The sequence below is a fragment of the Nyctereutes procyonoides genome, unplaced genomic scaffold (assembly GCF_905146905.1).
Source record: "Nyctereutes procyonoides isolate TBG_1078 unplaced genomic scaffold, NYPRO_anot_genome, whole genome shotgun sequence".
Lineage (NCBI taxonomy): Eukaryota > Metazoa > Chordata > Mammalia > Carnivora > Canidae > Nyctereutes > Nyctereutes procyonoides.
In genome coordinates, this window is record NW_026575146.1 from 55828212 (window position 1) to 55854073 (window position 25862).

A 25862-nucleotide genomic window follows, 5' to 3' on the forward strand; every position below is an offset into this window, starting at 1 on the left:
ATCACTGCTGGACATCCCATAGGGTCGTTTCATGACAGTAATCCAGGTGTTGTTACACCAAGGAAGTATCTTTTATGTGTGCCCTAAAGGTCAAAAGGAAAAGAAAATTGTAAGTTTTGAAGACCAGTTGCTCAATCCTGGTCCTTTCAAAATGAACAGAAGCCAGAGCTGCTTTCTAGGTGGAATTACAGATATTGTATCATCACAGGCCCTGTCCTCACAGGGTCTTTGAATGTGGCTGCCTCAGGTCCACATCTTGGGTTCCTATGGTACATTTTGTCAGTCTGGTTCCCCTGTTCTCTGGGCTTACACTGAGGTCTCTTTCAGAATATTTCTTCCAACGTGTTGGAGGAGTCTGCGGTCTCTGATGACACTTTGTCACCTGATGAGGACGGCGTGTGTTCAGGCCGGTACTTCACCGAGAGCGGCCTCGTGGGCCTCCTGGAGCACGCAGCTGAACTCTTCAGCACGGTCAGTGCTCACAGGGATTCCGGGGCCTCCACATGGGCTGAAATCCCAGCATCATGGATGCCAGTCTTATCCCGAGGCAGGAGCACCCTGTGCTGGGGTGTGCAGGGCAGGGGGTGGCCCCCAATGACTTTGATGTATACACATTAGATCACTTCTGAAGGGAGCTGAGAAAGCCTTTCATCACTGCAATATTCTGGTTTTCACGGCTGGGCAGCAGTTACACTGTATTATTTCCATTTAAAAGGTAGAAAAAGGCTTGCCCAGGATTACATCACAAATGATGAGGCATGTTCTCACTCTCTCATTTTCTGTCTCTTGGAGAAAAATAGCAGGGCGGAGCCACTGGGAGGAGAGGGAAGGAGTAGATTCACCTTTCTGACAACTGGGTAATACTCAGGATTATCACAAACAACTCAGAGAACTATCGGAGCCCAAATCCCTGAGACTCCCCTCATTCACCTAGCCTGGGTCTATGCACTCCTTTTTTTTTTTTTTAGACTTTATTTATTCATTCATTAGAGACACACAGAGAGAGGCAGAGACATAGGCAGAGGGAGAAGCAAGCTCCCTGTGGGGAGCCCGACATGGGCCTCCATCCCAGAACCCCGGGATCACAACCTGAGCCAAAGGCAGACGTTCAACCACTGAGCTACTCAGGCATCCCTGGGTCTACACCCTCCTAATAAGAGAAAAAACATAAGTAGATGAAGTCAGTGAGATTCAGGACAGTGGAGAAAGCGTCTTGCCCATTTTCATGTTAATAATCCCTCTCCTCCCCCCCAGTAAATATCTAATATTTAACTATATTTAGCTGATCCAATTTTGTATTCATCCTTATATTTTTTCTCTTTTCTACTTTTTATTTTGAGGTTTCCTACCCTACAACCTCTATGTCTTAACTATCTTTTTTGTTTTAGCTATCTTTTCTTTTTTCTGCTTTCCATTTTGGGATTCTGAGAAAGTGCAATATACTTCTATTTTTCCTAAAATTCCAGAAAATGAATTGGTTAGAATCCTACTAATTCACTAAGGTGCAAAATTTTAAGACATGTGTCCTCCTTTCAGACATGTGTCAAACATCTGGCTACAGGGTGACTGCTGATGACATTGAAATATGCCAAAGCTGTCTTCCTGAATGGTTCCTAGTCCCTGCTGCCAGTCTCCTGTCTGTTTTTATTCCTTGGGAAACACTTTTGCCCACTTAACATCATCATATAGTACCATTCAGCGTGCGTCTAGTTTAGTTTGAGTGGTCCAGCCATCCCAGAGAAGCTCAGACATCTCTCCTGCTCTGTAAAATATTGTGGTGCCAATTATTAATCCATTCTCCAGCACATAATGAACTCTGGATGCTCTTCTTAACTTTCCACTGGACTAAATTCTTGTTGATTTTCTTCTCTTTCCAAGGGAGGATTGTACGAGACAGTTAACGAGGTCTACAAGCTGGTCGTTCCCATCCTGGAAGCACACAGAGACTTCCGGAAGCTGACCTCCACACATGACAAGCTACAGAAGGCTTTTGACAGCATCATTAGCAAGGTAGCTGGGGATCCTGGCCAGCAGGTCCTGTTACCTGGCAGCAGGTGGCCCTGTCCCAGAGATAGTTAGTCCTGCTTCCTCTCTAGCAAGTGATTTGCCTTGAGCACATCATTGCTGTAGCTCTCCTTTACCAAATGGAAAGGAGCTAGAAATAGGCAGAGGACCAGAGTTCAGACAATTCTGAAAGAACGGATCTTGAATGATGGTAAAACCAGGAAATGTGAGAATTTTTAAAATTCACTTCAAAGAAGTCCTAGAAATCTTTCGTGGTATTTCTTTATTATTATTTCCGAAGTTTCTTCCATAACCATTAAATTTTTTTAAAGGCAAGATTTTAGTTTATATTAGTCATAGGAACAAAATGCTTTGTAACAATAAGAGAAGCCTGCCCTTTCTAAGCCAATAGATCCTCAACGAATGACCTAATTATTTTGCTCACCAGGGTCATAAGAGAATGTTTGGGACTTACTTCCGAGTTGGTTTCTATGGATCCAAATTTGGGGATTTAGATGAGCAGGAATTTGTTTACAAAGAGCCTGCTATCACCAAGCTTCCTGAGATCTCTCACAGACTAGAGGTAAGAAAAGTGCTTGACACTTTATACTTCACAAAAGCAAGGTAGAGTGGGTCATTACCTACTCCCAAAAAAGTTATGGATTCTTCATTGATCTGTATAAAAAATTTCCCACCTTGCATTTATAATATGAAGGCATTAGGTAAGATCATAAGGTAAAGCAGGATTTGGAGAGTTTTTCCCTAAGATTCTGTGTTTGCTCATCAAAGTTTGTGAATTTATATGATGAGTATTTATTTTCAAGACTTCCCAAAAGTCAGTCAATGTCATGTGCTTTCCTGTCACTCTCAAAATGTTAGTAATAGTTTTTCAGCTTTAGGATTATTACCTTGACTTTTAATGTAGCCAAATTACGGAGTTATCCTGAGAAAGTGTTAGGGCCATCCTTTTGGTATCACCAGACAACACATCCCACTTCTGACACAGAGATGCCCACAATAGCCACACCATGAGCCGTAGCACAGTGAGCTCTTCCTGATGAGCTGATCCAAGGAGCCCCCCTCTGTGGATTATCAGAGTCAGTGTCCCATCTCCTTTACTGGAAGCCCCAATTCCAACCTGCTGTCTACATTTGATCCATAATGTCGCAGACATGTTCTTAAAGGAAAGGCTAGAAAAAAAAGAAAATTACATAGAGAAAAGTGAGAAAAGCAGACATGGAAAGGTCCAAGCCCTAAAAATGCGGAAGGAAAGTCAAGGGGTTCCCTACAAACAAAATCCCCTCGGGCTGAGTAACTGGGGTTTCTGAAGTGCTGACACTTAACTCAAGATTGATTCTTTATGCCTTCTTGCTAGTGCTTTAAACTTATGCTTTTCTGTGGCTATCACACTTAATACACTTGAGTTGCCAAATTGTTCTTTATGCTATCCTTCCATGTAAAATAAGACAAGAAACTTTAATCCCTGCATGACTCAAAGAGGCCTTGGCCCAGAGTGGTTGAGCAACTTGTCCAAAGTCACTCAGCTCATGAGAAGGAAGAATGGCAATTGACCCCAGGCCACTTGGTTCCCTAATATGTTTCTCCAAAGTAGAACTAGAAATGTATGCTTTGTCTTCTTGTAAAATGTGGTTTGTCACATTCTGGGAAGCCTAGTGGCCTGCAAGTTCCTAGGGTACAAAAGGCAAAAAATAAGTAGTGCAATTCCCCTGGAGCTGCTTCAGGAAATACGAAGACATTGGTTGAATTAGAGTCGAGCACACTTGTTTTAGGGAAGCGTATATCAGTTTGCAGCGCTGCACTTCCTCAGATTTTTATTTATGTCTCCAGAAATGCTAACTTGCCCCATTAGCTCAGAGGAACTTCCAAAAATCAATGAACAAATTCTTCCTTATGCTTGTTCCAAACTTATTCCACTTCTGAGATGCAAAGAGTTGCATTATATTAAAATAGTCTTTATAATCTGTTGGTTCTTCTTGCCTAGGGATTTTATGGCCAGTGTTTTGGTGAGGAATTTGTGGAAGTGATAAAAGACTCTACTCCTGTGGACAAAACCAAGTTGGATCCTAACAAGGTATGGGGAAATTTGCAAAAGAGTCGATTCCTTTGTTCTATCCCCCAAATCATAAAATGACCTCCTCTCTCTGGGCTCTCAAAGTTATTTAAATGTACCCAAACTTTTTTTGTATAGGGCTCAACATGGTTAGATCTTAAAGAAACCATATTCAAAGGCAGGAACCCTAAGAGCTACCATTTATTAAACACCAGCTGTATGCCCCGCACTGCATCAGGCCCCTTGTGTACCTCATTTCATTTCATCCTCCAGGAGCCTTTTGAAGTAGGTGTGGTCATTCCTATTTTACAGATGAAACAACGGAGGTGCTTTGTCAAGCAACTTTCCAGGATCATGCAAATGTCAAGGCCAGCACTCAAGTTCAGGATCTGTCACTCTCAAACCCATCCTCTTGATCACCATTCTTTATTGCCTTTCTTTGCAAACTTTTCACAACTTCAAACATATTGAAATGAGGCAAACTTCTCACTGCCAGCACTTTGAGGCACCGGGCTTTAGGCTGCAGGAATTTCTTCCAGTCCTGTGCAGGGCCCACCCTGTGACGTTGGGGGAATGAGGGAAAGGGCTTGGACTGCAGCGCCCTCCCTTGTCACTTGGGAGGGTGTATTCTGTCCCATCCGCAGCTGGGTGTGCCGCATCCAGTTAGGACATTCCCCACCCCCACCCTGAGACCACATCACCCTCCACAAGTTACAGGCTCTGGCCCCCACAGCATTGCCCTCCCTTCCACACCACCAGCATTGGGCCACCCGCGCGCTTCTGACTGAATGGTTACTAATTTGGGGGTTCCCACAGCAGCCCTCAGGTTAGGGAATTCACTAGAATGATTCACAGACCTCAGGCACGTGCCTTATGACAATTGCAGTTTTATGATAAAGGGTACACACAAGGCAGCAAGGTCTGGGAAGGACCCCAGCACTTCCATGCACCCTCTTCTGGAATCCAGGGATGTCTCCCCTGCCCAACCCAGCAGGTCTACAAGTGCACCTGTCAGGAGTCCTGGGGTCTAGGGTTTAATGTCCAGGCATGATTGCTTATCTCGCAAGCCACATTACTGGACTCAAGTCTCCAGGCCCTGCCTCCCCTCCCTGGCAGAGGCCAAAGTCAGCCCAGAGTCCCAACCCTCTAATCACTGTGACTGGTCTTTTGGTGACCAGCCCCCATTCTGGGACCCACCAAGCTTGAGTCACCTCGTTAGAATAACAAAGGCACTCCCATCCCTCAGGAAATGCCAAGGGTCTGGAAGCTGTGTGCCAGCAAGTGCAAATACTCGATACGTTCCTTATTGTATCAAAGGGTGCTGGCTTCCTGCTCAGCCTGCCCGATGGAGACAGAGGCCTTCATGCGGCTGTCTAAGCTGCTAGGAATAATGTGAGCTCAAGGTATTGATTAAACGCTGGCGGACAGGGGAGCGTTTGCCATCTGGCAGGAATGGAAAGCTAAGAGGCCAAACTGTTCCCTCAGTTCTGTCCTCCAGGATCTTAAGGAGATGACGCAAGTAGGGAGGAATTGACCAAATTTAAGAGTTTGTTTTTCTGCATATTTCAGAAGATTTGCTCACTTCGCACACCTTCCCTGGGCCAGGCCTAAACTAGTAAGTGTGGTGAGAGCCGAGCTAGGCTTTGATAGAAGTGTTGCAGGTCCCTGGAAGATAAATGTGCACAGCGCCTGCTGCGTAGAGTCACCACTGACGTCCCTGACACATGGTGTGCTTTTCACCTCCTTCCAAATGCCCAGTGCAGGTGGTGAGAGTTTTAAATGAGAAGCTGAACTCAGAATTACAGCCAGATTTCATCACACTAAGTAGCGATTTACAGGCTGAGGTCACCGACATCCCCCCATCCCTTTCAGGGGGTGGGTGCTGCAGAGTCAACGGTCACTGTCATTCTTTTTTTTTTTTTTAAGATTTTATGTATTTATTCATGAGAGACACAGAGAGAGGCAGAGACATAGGCAGAGGGAGAAGCAGGTTCCCTGTGGGGAGCCCAGTTGGACTTGATCCCAGGATCCGGGATCATGCCCTGAGCCAAAGGCAGACGCTCAACCACTGAGCCACCCAGGGGTCCTGTATTCTTTTTTTTTTTTTAAGAGGCTTGCTTTCTTACTAAGTGCGCCCTTCTTCATTGTGTGTGTGTGTGTGTGTGTGTGTGTGTGTACATGCATGTGCATTTTTAAATGAGGTACATGGAGGGCAGCCCGAGAAGCTCAGCGGTTTAGCGCCGCCTTTAGCCCAGGGCGTGATCCTGGAAACCCAGGATCGAGTCCCACATCGGGCTCCCTGCATGGAGCCTGCTTCTCCCCCTGCCTCTCTCTGTGTCTCTCATGAATAAATAAATAAAATCTTTAAAAAAAATTAAATGAGGTACATGGAGTGAAATTCACCTTTCTGGTGTTTAGTTCCCTGAGTTTTGACAAACACGTCTAACCACCACCACCAAGGAAAGTTCTATCACCCCCTAATATTTCACCCTGCCTCTCCCCATCTGTATTGACCCCCTGACCACCCCTGACCAGCAATGATCTACTGTCTCTATAGTTGTGCCTTTTCCAGAGTGTCATGTAAATTGAATCCTACAATAATAAGCGCAGTCACACAGCCCTGAGAGTGTGGCTGCTGTCCCTCCGCACAGCGCATTTGAGACCCATCCATGTTGTAGTAGTTGGTTCCCTTGTCCTGCTAAGTTGTGTTCTGTGGTGTGGCTGTACCACCATTTGGTTACCCATTCCCACTGGAAGGACGTTGGGGTTGTTTCTGGTTCTTGTCTACGATGAACTCTCCTGCTGTAGACATTGTGTATGGGTTGTGGTACGCACATAGTTTTCATCTCTCTTGGATACGCACATCAGTTGGGGCTGCTGGGTCGTATGGTCAGTGTCATGTACCTGAGGGAGAAACTGTTACCCTACTTCAGAAGGGGCTATACCAGTTTGTATTCCCACCCTTGGAATCTGAAAGTTCTAGCTTCTCTCCATCCCTGGCGGGGCCCAGTCTTGTCACTTGTCTCCAGCTTGGCCATCCTACTAAGTGTGTAGGGGTCATGGTTTTTCCAGAAAGGAAAGATTGTCTGTTCTGAATAGCAGTTGGCAAACTTCCATACCAAATTTCAGTTGGACCAGTTAGGGCAGTTTAGAGGGGCAGCTTGGAGACCTGACTTCACACAGGCACGTTGCCCTGTCCTTCTCACACCCTGTCTCTCCCTGGGGGTGCAAAGCAAGGATAGCTGACGTCTGGCCTGACGTTCTCAGCTTCTGTGGCTTCGGGGTGCGCACAGGGGTGGTGCAGCCTTGCTGTGTCCCAGCAAGCCTCCCCAGTGTATCCAGACGAGCTCATCTCCTCCTTCCCCCACCCTCTTCCCCTCAGGCCTACATACAGATCACTTTCGTGGAACCCTACTTTGATGAGTATGAGATGAAAGACAGGGTAACCTACTTTGAGAAGAATTTCAATCTGCGGAGGTTCATGTACACCACCCCCTTCACCCTGGAGGGGCGGCCCCGGGGAGACCTGCATGAGCAGTACCGGCGGAACACCATCCTGACCACCATGCACGCCTTCCCCTACATCAAGACCAGGATCAGCGTCATCCAGAAGGAAGAGGTAATGGCATCTGGAGCCAACGGGCTCCAGGCTGAGGTCACTGCTGAATGCATGAGTCTCCCTCCCAGGATGACACACACACACACACACACACCTCCTCCACGCTCCTTCATGGCAGACTGGAGTGAGAACCCAAAAAAGGGACACCTTGAAATATATTGTGGTGGTTATACTGTGATCCTCATGGCTCCAGGGAATCCCATTTAGACAGCTGCACATTTTGTAGCATCATTTTATATTTAAATATTTTATGTTTTGAAGTAATATCTTTAACTTAAATACAGTGGCACAATTACAGTATTTAATACGTATATTTTCATGATATGTTTATATGAAATCGATATTTAAATTTTAAATGGTTGATATTGAATTTTTAGATGTTTAGAAGCAAATATGTGATTCAGTCAGAGTTGTGTTATGAATTATGAGAGACCAGGAACAGCAAGCGAGAAAGCCCTTGAAAAGAGGGGCCCCATGTAAAATAGACAGGGAGACCAGGTGACTTCTAGTCCCAGATTCTTCCTGCAACATTGCCTGAGACACTTATTTTCATTCAGCTTCCCCATCTCTACACTGAGAGCAAGGACTCCTCTCTCTTCTCTGGTTCTGTGTACAGTAGAAGACTTTGAATCCATTTTAATAGGGCTGAACAAAAAAGTGTCTCAGAACTAGACATAGTATAAATACTTTATTTTACTTTATTTATTTTTAAAGATTTTATTTATTTATTCATGAGAGACAGACAGAGAGTGGCAGAGACACAGGCAGAGAGAGAAGCAGGTTCCCTGCAGGGAGACTGATGCAGGACTCGATCCCAGGACTCCGGGATCACAATCTGAGCCAAAGGCGGACATTCAACCACTGAACCACCCAGGTGCTCCACTTTATTTTACTTTAGAATACATCTGTGTACATTTATTTGTCATTCAATTTATATAGAGCCCCAGCCTTCCCTGTGATTTGGGGTTGGCGGATCACAATTCAGCATTGTCTTTCTAGTATAAGCCCTACCCATAACACCCTGTTCGTAATTTTCAGTTTTCATCTCTATAAAGCAGAGGAGAAGCTTAAAGATACTTGCTAAACAATATGAGGGCAGAGTCCTTCCAGATTTTTATGATTTGCTTGCCCCTAGCCCTTTACAGTTGTCTTGGGCACACCTAACATGGCAGGAATCTTTATGGCAGCTCACTTTCATGACGTTTTGCTGGCGTTCAGCGTGGTTTTTGTAGAAACAGTACTGTTTCTTTCCACACCCACAGTTCATCAGCTTGTGCATTATTTAATTAGATTAGGTCATTTAAAATAACAACTATAACAGGCATCATCAGGTTGGTGAACGGATGTCTCATGGGGCAGGAGCAGAAGTGGTTGAGCTCACTGCCCACCGGCTAGGGTGTTCAGCAACCACATCAGAGAGCGAGCTTCAGAGAGGTGAGAGAAGTCCTGAAGGAGTGGCTCAGTTAAGAGGAGGTTGGTTTAGAACGCATCCATTATATTTCTTATTGTTTTGGCCTTCTGAATACTAGGACAGGAAGGCATAACACCAAAATAAACTCATGGTCCCAGGAAGAATCCTCACAGCATTTCTTTTATTTTTATTTTTTTTAAGATTTTATTTCTTTATTCATGAAAGACACTGAGAGAGAGAGAGAGAGAGAGAGAGGCAGAGACATAGGCAGAGGGAGAAGTAGGCTCTGTGTGGGGAGCCTGATGTGGGACTCGATCCCAGGACCCCAGGATCACAACCTGAGCCAAAGGCAGACACTCAGTCACTGAGCCACCCAGCGTTCCAAGAATCCTCACAGCTTTTCTTGGCCTTTTTTCATTCCCTGAGAACCTCAGTGTGTTAGATGGCCAGGGCTGTTGTAACAAAGGACACGAACTGCATGGCTTAAACAGCAGAAATGTGTTGTCTCATGGTTTTGGAGGCCAAGGGCCAAATCAAGATGGTGGCAGGGTTGGTTCCTTCCAAGGGTTATAGGGGAATGGATGTGTTCTGGGCCTCCCTCCTTGGCTTGTAGATGATGGTCTTCACCGCATATCTTCACATCCTCTCCCTGTACCTATGTCTCTGTGTCCAAATGTCCTCTTCCTCTAGGGACATCCACGTAGAGGGCCTATCCTAGTGACCTCTCTTTAACTTGATTACCTCTATAAAGACCCTGTCTCAATTAAGGTCACATTCTGAGGTCCTGGGAATTAGGGCTTCACTATATGAAGTTGGGGGGGAGGGGCATAACTCCACCTGCAACATTCAGGAAGGACCCTACCCCAACCCCGCAGAACTTGATAACTAGCAGCTTGACCCTTAAGAGAATTCTGTTAACTAGGAAATCACCTTCAGTGTGAGTCTGAGAAGGTATAAATGATGTCAAAATCATGTTTTACGGTGGGGCAAAACTTTGAGTGCTGTGCTTCTAATACTTTTTCCAAGTCAAGTAACTTGTTCAATAATTGGAAAGGAAACTTGACAGTGTAGAAAGAACACATGGATTTTGAATGTAGACATCATGGTGATCAAATTCCAAGCTCCCTGCTTACTACCTTGTGTCATTTGGTGGCACTTCCTTAACCTTACCAACTTGTCCCTGGGTAAGGTGGAGAGAAGACAGAGGTGGTTTGAAGGACTAAATGAGAAATGTATGCAAAGTTCCTGGAATACAGTAAGTGTTCTAGAAATGTTAGGCCTTTCCTTCCTCTTAACCCATCCGGATTATTTGAAATACTCTGAAAGGCTCCTTACCTGCTTCTTCAAATCCAGGTGTGTGATAGTTCCAGATTTGTCTATGGCTTACAAGACCAGACAATGACTTCCCTACTCTTATGTCTTATGTTCAGTTTGTTTTGACACCAATTGAAGTTGCCATTGAAGATATGAAGAAGAAGACCTTGCAGCTAGCGGTCGCCATTAACCAGGAGCCTCCTGATGCCAAGATGCTTCAGATGGTCCTTCAGGGCTCCGTCGGAGCTACTGTAAATCAGGTGAGCACAATCAGCTGGTGGCAATTCCTCTGGTTCTTGTTATTTTGGTTTTCATTATATATCGACATCCTCCTTCCTTGAGGTTGAGGAGGAGCCTGGTCCACACATAAATGGTATCCCCTAACTTAGACCCAACACTTATGAGATTTAGAAGACTTGAGGAGACCTCCTCTGCTTCATGTAACAACCCATGGTAGAAAAGTCCCAGACATGAGTGAACCATGTCTAAGGAGGACAGTTTTCACAGAGAGATCTTCACTTGGAAGCCAGACCTGGCAGCATGTTCCAGATCTGGGGGCCTGTTACAGAGGGCTTAGTAATGCCTAATTTAGGCAGAGTCATTGCAGAGCTGGAGACCAATCTAAGAATGTCTGTAGGAGAGATGGGAAAGGGTCTAGAACATGCAGCCCCTGGGTCAGTCACCCGATGAACCCAGCATGCCAGAGGTCTTGCCAGCCAGGAGTAACCAGGGACGAGGCTTCTTGGGCTACTTCACACCAAGCTGGATATTGTCAAACCCCTTAGAATCCTCACTCCCAAACTCAGCATGTAACTAAACCAGTCTCAGATGCAGGGAAGTACTAGCTTCGTACTTTCTGTCCAGTGGGTATCCTTAATTTCAGATCCATTTTTGTCCTTGTCTACACCTCCACTCAAAAACCCAGTGAGAACTGTGGCTTATTCCTCAGCACAGCTGGACTTGCCTGCAAAAATTGTGTCCAGATAATATCAGGGAAGTAGAAATAGCAGAGGAGAAATTACTATTACATTTCCAAGATAAAAGAAAATATTGGGAAGTTTTCGCTATAAGTCCCAATCCTTTAATGAAAAGGAAGACTTTATAAGCCCACAACCCTGGACTACATATACACTATGCATATGTCTGACGCAAGGCAGCAGTTACACAAAATGGCGCCCACCAATGGGCCAACTAAACAAGTGAATATATGAATAGACAAATCAAGACAATCCCCATTTTTAGAAAAGCAACTCAAAGCACATACCCTGTGATGCAATAGTATTACCTTTACATACAAAGGAGAGCCTATTATTAGTATAGCCTTTGATTAAGAAAATACATTTGGGGGCACCTGGTTGGCTCAGTTGGTTAAACGACTGCCTTCGGCTCAGGTCATAATCTTGGGGTCCTGGGATCAAGTCCCACATTGAGCTCCCTGCTCAGTGGGGAGTCCACTTCTCCTTCTCCCTCTGCCCCTCCCCTACCCACACCTGCTCACACACACTCTCTCTCTCAAATAAATAAAATCTTAAAAAAAAAAAACAGAAAATACATTTATACTTCTGAGTATTTTCCTAAATGTTCAGACTCCTAAGAAATCAAAGTTGCCTTAGAAGTTCAGGACCTTCCTTGATTTTTTTTTTTTGTTTTGGTCACACCACCTACAGAATTAAGTGTTCAAACTCAGAAGTCAATCCAAGATTTTTTTCCCCCCAAGTAATTTAATTTTCTTTCCAATTTCATATTGTTCTGTTCCTTTCTTCACCAGGGACCACTGGAAGTAGCCCAAGTGTTCTTGGCCGAAATTCCAGCTGACCCAAAGCTCTATCGACATCACAACAAGCTGAGATTATGCTTTAAGGAATTCATAATGCGGTAAGAAGGAATGTGGCTGGGAAGGAAGTAGTGCAATGGTTCTCAAAGTGTGGCCCCCCAGGCCAGCAGCTGCAGCATCACCTGAGAACTTGCTAGAAAGGCAAATTCTTGGGCACCAACCAGAGCTACTGAATCAGAATCTCCAGATGTGGGACCCAGCAGTCTGGGTTTTAACAAGCCCTCTAGAGATTCTGATGCACACTCAGGGCTGAGAACCACAGCTGCAGTGTGCCAGTGTGCTGCGTGTGCCAGTAAATAACCAACATTTAAACTATAAAGTGCTTTCATGTTTATTGTCTCATGTGTGCCTCACATATCAGACAGGTATTATCACCAGCCTCGCTTTGGAAAAGGGGGAACAGAAGTTTGGAGATAGGAAATGATTTTGCCTAAGGTCACACAGCTAGTTAGTAGGAGAGCGGAATTCAAATCCAGATCTTGTTGAACCACATAGCCCATACTTCCATCTGCTGATCGTCTACAATCCTTTCAAGTCTGAGAGGGTGTTGGCATTGGCTTCATAAGTTTTAATATCACACAATAGCTTATTTTTCGAATCTTAAGACTAGACCCTGCCTCAAATGTGGTGAAAGGCAATTCTAAAGTTGGGATTTTCAGAAAGTATCGTGTGTCTGGTGGTCCTGTTGTCAGACATGCTTCTGTGGGATGGCATCAAGAGTGGCCTTTTCGGGCAGCATTGGAGCGGGTCTTTGCACAAGGTCTTGCAAGCTATTGCAGTACAGACGGTTACCGTGGGGTCTCCTGCGGCCCTAAAATGAATGATTATGAAGGATATGGTGACTTTTCACCCACAGGAGGTAATGACATCAGAAAAATGTGTACCAGACTTTCTTTTTAACCTCAGAGAAGCATTATCAAGTGTAGGAATAAACTCCCTTGGCAGATGGGGGATAAAGGAGGCTAAGAGTACAGGCTTGCTCAATTCACTGAAAACTCAGCAGCATGCCAGTGTTGGGTAGGATGAGACCTACTCCTCCTACATAGGCTCTGGTGAGGGGTTTGCACACTTGCTGTGTGTGGAGGAGACACACTCAGTCCATGGGCGTGCACTTGTGCACATACATGGCATACACACACACACACACACACAGATTATATTTATTAATATTTTAGTGTTTGAATTGCTTCTTGTATTTGAGAGCAATTCTTACACAGAAGCTGCATTTTCTTTAGGCGATAGTGCATTTTTACAGGACAAAAAAACTAGAAAAATATTGGGGGAATTTTTAAAAATTCATTTCCTCTTCACACATCTTCACTTCAAATTATTTAGGGGGAACACCTGGGTGACTTAGTCGGTTAAGCGTCCGATTCTTGATTTCTGCTCAGGTCATGATCTCAGGGTCCTGGGATTGAGACCCATGGCAGGCTCCCTGCTCAGCGGGGAGCCTGCTTAAGGTTCTCTCTCTCTCCCGCTCCCCCTTCCCCTTCCTCACATGCTCTCTCTAAAATAAAATAAATCTTTAAAAAATAAATAAAATAAGTTGTAGCCCCTGGTGGTGGGCCCTGGCCTCTCTGGAATGTTTAAGGAAACAGATCACAACCTGGATATGATCAGTTGTGGAAATACAGGACCCCTGTGTGCACGGCTAAATACCGACACGGAAATCCAGGGTTGCAGGTTCAGAAAGGGACAGTACCTTAGAGGCTGGAGGGCCGGGGGAGCCTCTGGAAACATCACTTAAACTTCATCTCAAATATTTAGGTAGAACAAAGGGGGTGATCAGAAGAGGGAGCCGTGGCCAATAAGGCAACCAACTGCCCAAACTCTAGGGGTACCTCTGGGCTCTTCAGAGTCAGCAAGAGAGCCGCATGTTCCCGGGAGCCTGCCAGAACAGGAGGACGGAGGAACGACAGCAGTAGGGGAGATGGGGCTCTGAACAGAACTGAACCATAGAGCAGTCTTGTTAAGAGGAGACGTGATTTTGTTTCCTGATCTGTAAATCCTACCCTCAGGACAGCCATGGACGAGGAGACCTTCCCCTCCCCACTCCACCCCACCCCACCCCCAATTGCTTAATAGCTTCTCCAGTCCCCTTAGCAAGTTACAGCCTTTTAATGAGCAGAGTAAATATCATGTCACACTGTTTGCACCGTGTCTTTCCTCCCTGCTCTCTGCTTCCGACAGCAGAGGTGATGCAAGAGTGGAAAATATGGAGGTTGAAGAGCTCTTAGGTTTTCCCTGGAGTGAGCTCCCGGGGCAGTGGCTTGATAAGCCCAGATCTGCAAACAGAAGTGAGCTTTCCGATGCCTCTTTCCTGAGAGCAGGAGTGTACACTTGCCAGTGGGCTGCAGCAACGTCCTGCCACCGGGCAATGGCCTCTGACTCAGCTGTCATGGCACTGGCCTGGCCACAGAGGCCCCAGCACAGAGGACTGGCCACAGACAGCCCGATGACAGAGGACCCAGCCACAGAGGACCGGCCACAGAGACACCTGCCACAGGGCCTGGCCCGCCACAGCTGCTGCTCATCCAGCCAGTCCTGCCGCCCCTCAGCCAGCTGTCAGGTGGGGACCTGGATCCCCTCCTGCCTTTTCCTGTGATAAGACAAAAACACCTCAGGGCTTCAGAAGCCAAGATGGTGAGATACACCATTCTGCTTCCTTCCTCTGCTGCCACCCCTTCCCCCACCCCCTCCAAAGGACTCAAGCCTTTTTAGACAATGCAACCAGAGCCAATCTGAGTTTTTAATTTTCTCCTTAACGTTTCTGCCTCAGCTTAGGCTGGTGTAACCAAATACCACATACTGAGCGGCTCAGAACAACAGCCATTTATTTCTCCTGGTGTTGGAGGCTGGGAAGGCTGAGATGAGGGTGCTGGCAGGCTGGGCACCTGTCGTGGGCTCTCTCACTGGCAGGGCCACCTTCTCCCTGTAGCCTCACATGGTGGAGGAAAGAAGAAAGCTCTCTGACAAGGGCACTAATCCTATTATGGGGTCCCATCCCTAAGGCCATCTACACCAGGATTCTTCCAACAGGCCTTCCCTCCAAATACCATCACATGGGGTGTTAGGAGTTTAGGGGGCAGGTGTAGGACACAGACATTCCGTCCATCACATCCTCTGAACTCTCATCCTTACATAGACTAAGTGATCTCTACATTGATTTTTATACTTAGATAAAAGGTCACATCCTCAACAGCACTAGTTATAAGTTGTTTATAGAAGTGGTTTCAGCCCCACTCAGACAGGCTTCTCATGTTCCTGTGGTCACTGAGTCAGAAAACCGGGCTGTGGGGTGATTGGCGTTTTGTTTTTTTTTTTTTTTTTTTTAAGATTTTATTTATATATTCATGAGACACACACAGAGAGGCAGAGGCACAGGCAGAGGGAGAAGCAGGCTTCCACAGGGAGCCTGATACGGAACTTGATCCCCGGATCACGACCTGAGCTGAAGACAGATGCTCAACTACTGAGCCACCCAGGTGCCCCGGGTGGTGGTGTTTTTAAGTTGCAGTTAGGGTCCGTGAAGAGGAAGGAGCAAGAATTCACCCAATTGGCCAAAGGAAAACCAACTGTGTATAGTGTAGGTAGAAACCCTATACACAGGAGGTAGGAAGAGATTTGAATATTTAAAAACAAAGCCTTAAACATCAGGAGGGTTGCTCTGAAGCAGATCGGTGTGTGTGTGTGGGGGGGGGACATAGGAATGACTTTTGTCACTTTTCTAGGGTCACAGAGACCTCATCAGTGGGCCAAGGATGCTGGAAAACTGAGAGCCCGGGCTTTTCCCTCCCTCCTGGTTCCTATAATGATTCTAAACAACAACAACAAAATCCATTTTGGTTATAGTGTGAGCTTATCTTTCTCTCTTAGCTCCCCTGTCCCCCAACTCTCATGAGCGAGCTCATGGCCCTCAGGGCTCATTCATGCTCTCACACCCCAGGGTTGCTGGGGCTGGTACTGAAGAGAAGATTACATAAGCCTGTGAACCCCAGGACTCTGTGACTCTTCAGGACAGAAGCCCAGTGCCTGTAAGAGGTTAAGGCCGCAAGTGTAATGTGCATCAAGCACTGGTCTGATCTGGTGAAACTGGATTCTAGTGTTTTCCTTAGGTCCTCAGAATCTGCTTCCAGGTGTCAGATGTGAGGCTGGACACCCTCCCAAGCCCGGAGCCCCAATCTAGACACCCCCCTTCCCACATCTGGCTTTTTAGGAGGAGGGGAAGGGCCACTGTACCTTCCGTGAGACCGGCGGCCACACAGGCGCACCCAGGGGAGGTAGAGGTGGCTCCGAGGGGACAGCAGCAAGAACCTGCCCCTGGTCTGCCCCAAGGTGCATTCCCTGCCCCCACAGCCCTGTGTCCTACAGCAGTGGGGGGCACACAGGATGGTGCTTTTTGTTAGGCCATCACCCCTACTTCACTCCACGAAAAGCCAGCAACGAGGACCGTGAAGCCCTCCGTGGTGGCAGCTCGGCTTGATCCTCACACACGTGACACCATTTCATCCCCATAAACCCACTTTATAGATGAAGGAAATGGGGCTGAAGGTTATAATTAGCCCAAGGTCACTGGTGAATAAGAGGTGGAAACCAAGATTTAAAGTCTTCACCTGGGACAGGTGGCCGTTGGGTCTGGGGTCTGGGGTCCCGCAGAGGCCGGCCAGGGATGGAGCAATTCAGGGGCTGAGTGGAACGAGACCACCAGGGAGGTGGGCCTGGCCGAGCCCCGGCGCTCTCTCTCACACCTGCCGCAGTTCTGCCGGAGCAGAGGCCACCTGCTTCCCACCGCACCCCCCTCCCCTCGCAATTCCCTGTCCCCACATCATCCTTCCCAGCCGTAAAGGGCCTGGAGCACAGTCCTGGGGGCAGGAGGAGGTCAGTCCTCAGCTTCTCCTGTATCCCTGTCAGATGCTCCCCATTCCAGCAGTTCCACTTCTTTACTGGCCCTGAGTGGAGGCTTGCTCAAGAGGTACCAGGAAGCCGCTGAGAAAGGCCGAGTCCTACCAACTGGGGCTCCAGACAGAGTTCTTTCAACTTCAGACCAAGGACATATGTCTGGATTCTAGCTGCTAAGGCCAGTGTCTTCCCAGGTGGAATATGTGGTGTTGCAGGTTAAAAGCGTGGGCTCCCCCGAGCCAGGTTGCCTGGGTTCAATTACCCACCGTGCCTTAATTCACTGTGTGACCTTGGGCAAGTTACCTGGCCTCAGTTTCTCCATCTTTAAAATGGGAACTATAATCATAACTATGTCTCAGATCTAGTGTCAGGATATGATGCCTTAATACACAGAGCTTAGAACAGGCCTTGGCACATACTAAGTGATCGATAAATATAACATCATTTGGCACATACTAAGTGAGGCAGATAGAGACCTGAGCAATTGGAGGGGGAAATAGAAACTTAACCATCTGATTTAAATATAGACATGGCCCACCCATCATCTGGGTGCCTCTATAAGGTTCATGCCAGGAGACACAGTGGGGCTGAGGACACATGAGCCAAGGAGTGGCAGGACTCTGGATTTGCACCTGACCCTGCTGTTCCTGCAGGTGTGTGACACAGGACAGGCTTTCCATCTCTGCATCCTTTGCTAATTGGGAAAAACAAGGGGGGCACCTGGGTGGCTCAGTCTATCAGGTGTCTGCCTTTGGCTCAGGTCATGATCCCGAGGTCTTGGGACTGAGCCTCAGGTTGGGCTCCCTGCCCAGCAGGGAGTCTGCTTCTCCCTCTCTCTCTGCTCCTCCTCACCACTCATGCACATTCTCTCTGTGTGTGTGTCTCTCATAAATAAAATATATTTTTAAAAAATTGTGAAAAACAAGGGACAAGGGACAGGAATATAAACTCTAATATTTCATGGTTCTCATATTGAACAAATTACTTCTTTACTCAGACTGGGTCCATGAAGAATCATACCTGTAAGAACAATAAGCGTTCTTACTCAAAGTTTCTAAGCATTGTGTATGTTTTCACTCATTCAGTCCTTACAAGAATTACGAGGTGAGCTATTATCACCTCCATATCACAGGTAAAGAAACTAAGGCATGAGAAAGTTCAATCCCTTGCCTAATGTCACAAAGCCGATGTGCAGCAAAGCAGGATTCAGAATTGAATGCTCAGGCTCCGGAATGTATACTCGTAACTCTGATGCCATGCTCTTCTCTTTAGGAACTACATTCAGTTGCTCATAACAGGGAATGGAAGGAAGATGGCTTAAAAAAGATAGGGACTTATTTTGCTCTTATTTAAAAGAAGATCAGAGGTAGTCATCCCAGAACTATGTGATCAGTGACCCTGGCTCTTTCCATTCCTTTGCTCTGCTGTCCCGATTATGGTGCATCCATCCTCACAGTCGCAAGATGGCTGCTAGGGCTCTAGCCATCGTGACCACATCCTCGGAAAGTATCAGGAGTAGAGATGAAAGAGCAAAAGCCTTACCCCCTTTGAAGAGCTTTCCTGGTGACTTCATTTTGTATCTGATCAGCCATCGCTGTTAAGGGAGGCTAGGAAATGGAACTTCCCAGGTAGGCTCACCGACTGGAGTTCTGTTACCAGAAAAGAGAGAGAATGGACTGAGGAAGGAACTAGGAGTTGTTTGCCTTCCCAAGGGCTGATGTGAGGGCTGTGCTAATGGAGCATCATGGAGGAGGGAGGCCGACAGAGACAGAGTTGGGGTTCTGACAACCCTCCTGCAGAAAAGACACCGAACTCCTTACAGAGTTCTCAGCCCCTGGAAGAGACTGTCTGCACATGCCAGGAACCACATTCTGGAGCGAAAAGGTCCTTCCTTTCAGTCTGGTTTCTGTAGGATTCTGAGTGCTGGAAACCTCCAGGCACATCTGCTATAAGAAAATGCTTGCGTTCAGTAACCTTATCAACAAAGGCAGAAACAAAAAAAAGGTGAACTTCTAGAATGGTGGTACCCCTGAGTGAGAGCAGCTCAGTCCGTATTTGTGGACCTAATGAAAATGGTACAGACAAGGCCATTTAAACAATTATTTGCACCATAGTTCTATGATGTTGTGTAGATCTCCCAAGAGAAATGGCCATCCTTGAGAACATAGATTTCGGGCATGGCTCGCTCTTTTTTGTTTTGTTTTGTTTTAAGATTTTATTTACTTTATTTGACAGAGAGAAAGAACACAAACAGGAGGAGGAGCAGAGGGAGAGGAAGAAGCAGAAAACCTGCTGAGCAGGGAATGGGGCTCAATCCCAGGACCCCGGGATCATGACCTGAGCTGAAGGGAGATGCTTAACCAACTGAGCCACCCGGGCGCCCTTAGTGATTATATTTTTATTCCTAGAAGTTCCATTTGGTTCTTTCCTGAAATTTCCCTGGTCTCTTTTTTTCACACTCTCCAATTTTTTTAATCATGAATTTTATGGTGTTCTTTTTTTTTTATTAAGATTTTATTCATTTATTCGTGAGAGACAGAGAGAGAGAGAGAGAGAGGCAGAGACACAGGCAGAGGGAGAAGCAGGCTCCATGCAGGGAGCCCGACGTGGGACTCCATCCCAGGTCTCTAGGATCACGCCCTGGGCTGAAGGCAGCGCTAAACCGCTGAGCCACCCGGGCTGCCCTATACGTTTTTTTAATTACATTTCTGTGTTAACTTTGGTCTTTTTGTTATCCTGCCATCTCAGATTCGTACTGAGCTATTTCTTCTGCTGGTTGCGTCTGTTGGCCCTCCTCCCTCAGGATAATCAGTTTCCTCATATGCTTTGTGACATTTTATTGTGAGCTCATCTTTGGCAAGGGACACTCTTCCTGTGGGTGGCCCCTGAGCCCCGATTGAGGAAGCGTTTCTTCAGAGCAACTTCACCTTCATTTGCCTCTGTGCTGTGTGGATTCCAGTTATCTTGATTGCTTTTAAAGTACGTTTCTCACCTTGGAGCGCTTACCACACAGGAGTATAAATTTGTGACTCACACCCACATGTGGTGCAAACCTAGAATTTCAATTCCTTAGGGTGACTTTCTTTCTCACTGACAGCCCCTAAGTCTTTGCAAGCTTTCGCCTTACCTCTCTGGACAAGTGGCAGTATTTGTCTAGATCTCCTTTCATGAATGAGGCAGCCTTTCAAGCCTCTAAAAATCTTTGCAAGCGACATATCCAGAGCCCCACTTTGCCATTGGTCAAGCCTCCATTTCCTGTCCCGTGTGAGCACCCAGCACACTGTCCTCTCCCAGGCTCTAGGACCTGTGTGCAGTCTTGACCTGTGGCAGCTGCCATGGCCTCAGCTCCTGCCATTACTCTGATTATTACTTTTCTCGTCCTTTCTGGCACCTGGGGCTTCCCTTTATCTTACAACAAATTTTCTGCTATGCTTTCCCTCCAGGTGTATATAGCAGGAAAGGGGGTGGGGGCTGAGTGGCACCTGTTCAGTCGCCACGTGACCCTAAATCACAGTGAGTTTCTTGTGAGCATAACAATGTCCTTGAGTTTGACTCCTGGACTCACCACTTCCACACAGTGTTATCTTGGACAAGTGACCTAACATTTCTAAGCTTCAAGGACAAAATGGAGATAAATACAGACTTTCCAGATTTGCTGGGAAAATGAACCAGATGGCACGTGGAAAACTCTTTGTAATTGTGCCTAGCATGTGGCAACTCAGGACATCAAGATCTCTGGGTCATTTTCAAAAACAGAAATTCCTGGGTGTTACTCCTTAGAGATTCTGATTCATTAAATCTGAGATATGGTGCAGAAGACTGAATTTGGAAAGGCTCCACCGGCAATCCAGATAGAGCCACCAAGTTTGTAGACACTCTCGGAGGTACTCAAGATGCTCGATAGCATCTAGGCACTTCAAACTCCTGTGAAATAAAACTCATCTCTCCCCCCTCCACACACACACACAACCCTGATGTTTGCATCTCAGGTGCGGTGAGGCCGTGGAGAAAAACAAGCGTCTCATCACCGCGGACCAGAGGGAGTATCAGCAGGAGCTCCGAAAGAACTACAACAAGCTGAAAGAGAACCTCAGGCCAATGATTGAGCGGAAGATTCCAGAACTCTACAAGCCAATATTCAGAGTTGAGAGTCAAAAGAGGTAAGTTCAGGGCCGAGGCCTCTTCCTGGGGCATGAAGGACAGCAGTGAGGGCCCGGTGGTCAGGGCGCTCTGCTGCTCTCGGGGGCTGGGAGTGCACCTGCGGTCAGAGAAGATGCCAGAGCCCTGATCTGTCCTGCTTCCACCCTGACTACTTCTGCTCTTTCTTTCTTCTCCTTGACCTCCCTGGGACCCCTTCATGGTGGCCTTCTTTTTTTTTTTTTAAGGTTTTATTTATTTATTCATAAGAGACTCAGAGAGAGAGGCAGAGGGAGAAGCAGGCTACCTATGGGAAGCCTGATGTGGGGCTCGATCCCAGGACCTTGGGATCACTCCCTGAGCCGAAGGCAGACACTCAGTTGTCCCTCCTGTTGGCCTTCTTCCCATGGTCTTCCCAGGACCCCTTTCCTCTTATGTTTTTCCTGGTTTGCTGTGAAGGGATCTCAGGACCTTTGCTCATGCATGAACTTCCTGAGTTCCCCCCAGTCCTTGTCTTTTTCCATGGGTGATTCCCCCCACCTACATTCCCTCTCTTTAAAAGGCTACTTGATATTTCTTACCTGTTTTTCCCCCCTCTCTTTCTCCTTTGCCATTTCAGAGACTCCTTCCACAGATCTAGTTTCCGGAAATGTGAAACCCAGTTGTCACAAGGCAGCTAAGAAAAGCTGTCCTCTCACCTGGAGACTGAGGCTCTATGACCCTGGAGAAGTACTGGCTGGTACTTAAAACACAGGACATTGGCTGCACAGGACGGACTGCATGCTCCCTGAGCAACCAGCTCTCTAAGCTTTGGAATCCCAGTGACTGTGGGATTTACACCAAAATGGGGTCTGATCAGATTTGGGCCTTACTGGGGGTTGGGGATAGAGGAGGGTGGTTAAACGCAGGAGCCTGTGTATTTATCAAAGCACGGTTTTTCACAATACTGTACAAAACAAGGCATCAACCGCATCTCCTGCTGAGTGGTTGGTCGCTGTCTACGGGGGTGAGACGACTTCCTTGGGCCAGATTTGGATTTACAGGAAAAACCCAAATTGCCCATGGGAAGATGGATAAACTGTCTGCTATCCTATTCAGAGCGAACCTCACTCATTCCGTTTATGGGAAAGGAGGGTGAGCTAGCAGGAGTGCAAAATGCGTTCAATAAATCTCTGAGGGGGGCCTCACTCAAAATCTAAAAATCATAATGATGATTGGAAACTTGGACATAGATGAGTTATTTGTGGACTCATTAGTTACCTTTTTGGTAACGGTGGACTAACTTTGTATAGTTATTTTTGCTTCCTTGTTACTATATGTTAAATTAATTTAACACGTGTTTATAGAGAAGCACGCTGCACTCACTGATGAAGGAGATGCATGGTACTTCGCTACATTCACTCAAATTCATTCCGACCTCCATAATGCTTTGCATCTTTTTCTTCTGCTCCTCCTCGCTCACTCTGCTTCTCCTCCTGCCTGGGACCAAGTTTACTTTTATAAAAGGATAATAGCTCTGCTTTCATTTCAGAACATCATGCCGTCTGTCAGCTTGTGCATATTGGCTACAGAGCAGATTCAGCTTCGACTTCTTCTGACAATGTACTTTAGGAGACAGAGGAACAATATTATTGCTTGAGGATTAAATTATATATTTTTATTATGCCTTGTTGACCTTGGCTGGTACTAAAAATGTAATCTGAATCGCAAGCAAAAATGCTTCCCTTTGCAACTTGTGGTTTTTTATTTTGACAACTTGTAACTCTTGCAAAGCACTTCAGAGAAGAGGAATGCATAGTCATGGGCCTCCCGACAGTGCTACCCTGGGTCGCACGGCTTATGCAATATTTAATCTGATGTTTATAAAAGATAATTTAATTTGGATAATTCAGAACTTTTTTGGGTGCTTATACCATCAGGTATGCATGAATTTATATTCTGAAAGTGGTCTTTTTTTTTTTTATCATCACCAAAGCTTACACATTTACATGGTACATTTTTTGGCTCTCAGGCATTTGGGGTAGGACTCTTTCTAAAGTGTATTAGACACTTACTGGCTTTCCTAAGTGAGTACATATGATGTACTTTAATTCCGGATGCTGTTCAGTCTTCTATGTGGGAGGTACTGGGTGAGATGGAGATCAAGTCACATTGTCCCTATCCTCCGAAGCCCACCAGCTCAGTGAGGAAAAGCATCTCTACAGGTAGCCACAATACAGAGAAGACTAGAATAGGCCCTCCAGAGCATAACCTTTCATGAGCGACTCAAGGTGGGGCATCACTACCAATATTGATTATATTTTTACCCTCAACCAGTAGTGTTAGGTTACCTAACAACTTAGGTACCGTAAGTTACCTACGGCTGACTTCTAACTCCAAGAGCCCTCTTACTCCTAATGACCTAAGATATTCCTGATTAAATGTCCCCTGCTTTTTTTTAAATTTTATTTATTATTCATGAGAGACACACACAGAGAGAGGCAGAGATACAAGGCAGAGTGAGAACCAGGCTCCCTGTAGGAAGTGTGATGCGGGACTCTATCCCAGGACCCCAGGATCATGCCCTGATCCAAAGGCAGATGCTCAACCAGTGAGCCACCCAGGTGCCCCCAAATGTCCCCTGCTTTTAGATACCTGTTGTCACTTTTTTTTTTAACTCTCTCTTGTACCACAGTGGGTGCTGCTTGCTTCACGAGTTTGGGGACCATGTTAACTGCTACATCCTACCCTCCAACCCAGTGCTGAACACACGGAGGACTCTTGATAAGTTTTTGCTGGATGGCTAAATAAATGAATGAGTATGAGTAGACCTGCTCCTGGAACGGCACTTCCCCTTAGAAATGCGATGCAGCCCACATAAATAATTTTACATTTTCTAGTAGCCACAGCAGTAAAAAAAAAATCATAAGAAGAAACGGGTGGAATTAATTTTAACAATACATTTTAGTTAACCTGCTATATAAAAACATTATCATTTTAACACATAATCAATATAAAAAGTATTAGCGAGATACTTTACAACCTCTTTTTATACCATCTTCAGTATCTGTATGTATGTATTTTACACATACAGATTGTAATCTCAGTTAAGACCAGTCACATTTCTGGTGCTCGATAGCCACATGCGGCTAGTGGCTACGATATTGGATAGTGCAATTCTCGAAGCTTACAGCTTTTGCAACTTGATGCCTCTGAGGTGTGGGCTCTGAAGATAGTGGGAATAATGTCTGGAGAGAGAACGACAGAATTCTGAGTGAGAGCCCATGGGTTTCCCGTAAGAGGTGAAGAGGAATGCATAGTCATGGGCCTCCTGACTGGGGGTTTGGACTGGCCAACCTTGGCTTGGGTTCTCATATCTTCCTGAGCTAATCCTGGCTCTTTTCTCAGTTTGGAATTGGGGGTTTGGACTGGCCAACCTTGGCTTGGGTTCTCATATCTTCCTGAGCTAATCCTGGCTCTTTTCTCAGTTCCAGAGAGTTTAGCTGTTCCTCACGTAACGGTTATAAATATAGTACTGTCATTGCTGTACTTCTATAAGTAATGGCAGAAACGAAGACCCCCGGACACAGGTCCTCTTAACCCTTAAACATGGGGTTAAGAAAGAAGCATTTTTGGGACACCTGGGTGATTCAGCTATTGAGCATCTGCCTTCCGTTCAGGTCGTGATCCTGGGGTCCTGGGATCGAGTCCTGCATCAGGCTCACTGCAGAGAGCCTGCTTCTCCTTCTGCCTATCCCTCTCTCTGTGTGTCTCTCATGAATAAATAAATAAATCTAAAAAAAAAAAAGGAAGCACTTTAAACATTCCTTAAAAAAAAAATCATTCCTAAAGGAGGTAAAGCAAATGAAGCCTTTTGTTTTTCTAAAAATCAGAGAAACCTGATATACCACGATAGCATCTTGATTTTACTTTGGAAAACCCTTCTGCACAAGGGTTTTGGAGGAATCGGCTGATTAGCCTCTCCTTCATCAAGGTCAAGGATGCAACTATCACTATCTCTTAAGGCTCTCCAGGAAGGGGCAACTGGCTGGCTCAGTAGGTGGGGCACGTGACTCTTGATCTCAGGGTTGTGGGTACGAGCCCCACCCCTATGTTGGATGTAGAGATTGTTTAATAATAAAATCTTTAAAAAGGAAAAAAAAAGGTGCAGGAAAATGAGACATGCTGCACAGACCTGATTGGGTTGTCAAACCATGCACTGTCTTCAACTCTCTAATTCTATTCCATAAGAAGTCCTTTCCATGACAATTAGATTGGTTTTATTTATTTTTTTTTAATTTTTTTATTTATTTATGATAGGCACAGAGAGAGAGAGAGAGAGAGAGGCGCAGAGACATAGGCATAGGAGAAGCAGGCTCCATGCACCGGGAACCTGATGTGGGATTCGATCCTGGGTCTCCAGGATCGCGCCCTGGGCCAAAGGCAGGCCCAAACCGCTGCGCCACCCAGGGATCCCTAGATTGGTTTTAAAATGGAAAACTTTAAGAACTGTTGTTGATAATTGTGGTCGCAAGTATGTTTTCAAAAACAGGGAGCCTTTGTTTTGCCTTAAATGTATTTTTACATGCTGGTT

The 25862-nt window shown here is 46.1% G+C and overlaps 1 protein-coding gene across 2 annotated transcripts in view; it reads left to right on the forward strand.

Annotated features, from left to right (window-relative positions):
- The window catches only part of DOCK8 (dedicator of cytokinesis 8), a 223866-nt gene extending 198330 nt beyond the window's left edge, over window positions 1–25536 (forward strand). For both annotated transcript variants that reach the window (XM_055310526.1, XM_055310527.1), the window contains exons 40-48: window positions 328–471; window positions 1879–2010; window positions 2453–2587; window positions 4007–4096; window positions 7458–7694; window positions 10536–10679; window positions 12188–12294; window positions 21142–21312; window positions 21909–25536. In XM_055310526.1, the coding sequence (XP_055166501.1) occupies window positions 328–471; window positions 1879–2010; window positions 2453–2587; window positions 4007–4096; window positions 7458–7694; window positions 10536–10679; window positions 12188–12294; window positions 21142–21312; window positions 21909–21969 (1221 nt within the window). In that variant the 3' untranslated portion in view covers window positions 21970–25536. The remainder of the gene's footprint in view (window positions 1–327; window positions 472–1878; window positions 2011–2452; window positions 2588–4006; window positions 4097–7457; window positions 7695–10535; window positions 10680–12187; window positions 12295–21141; window positions 21313–21908) is intronic.
- The last annotated feature ends 326 nt before the right edge of the window (window positions 25537–25862 follow it).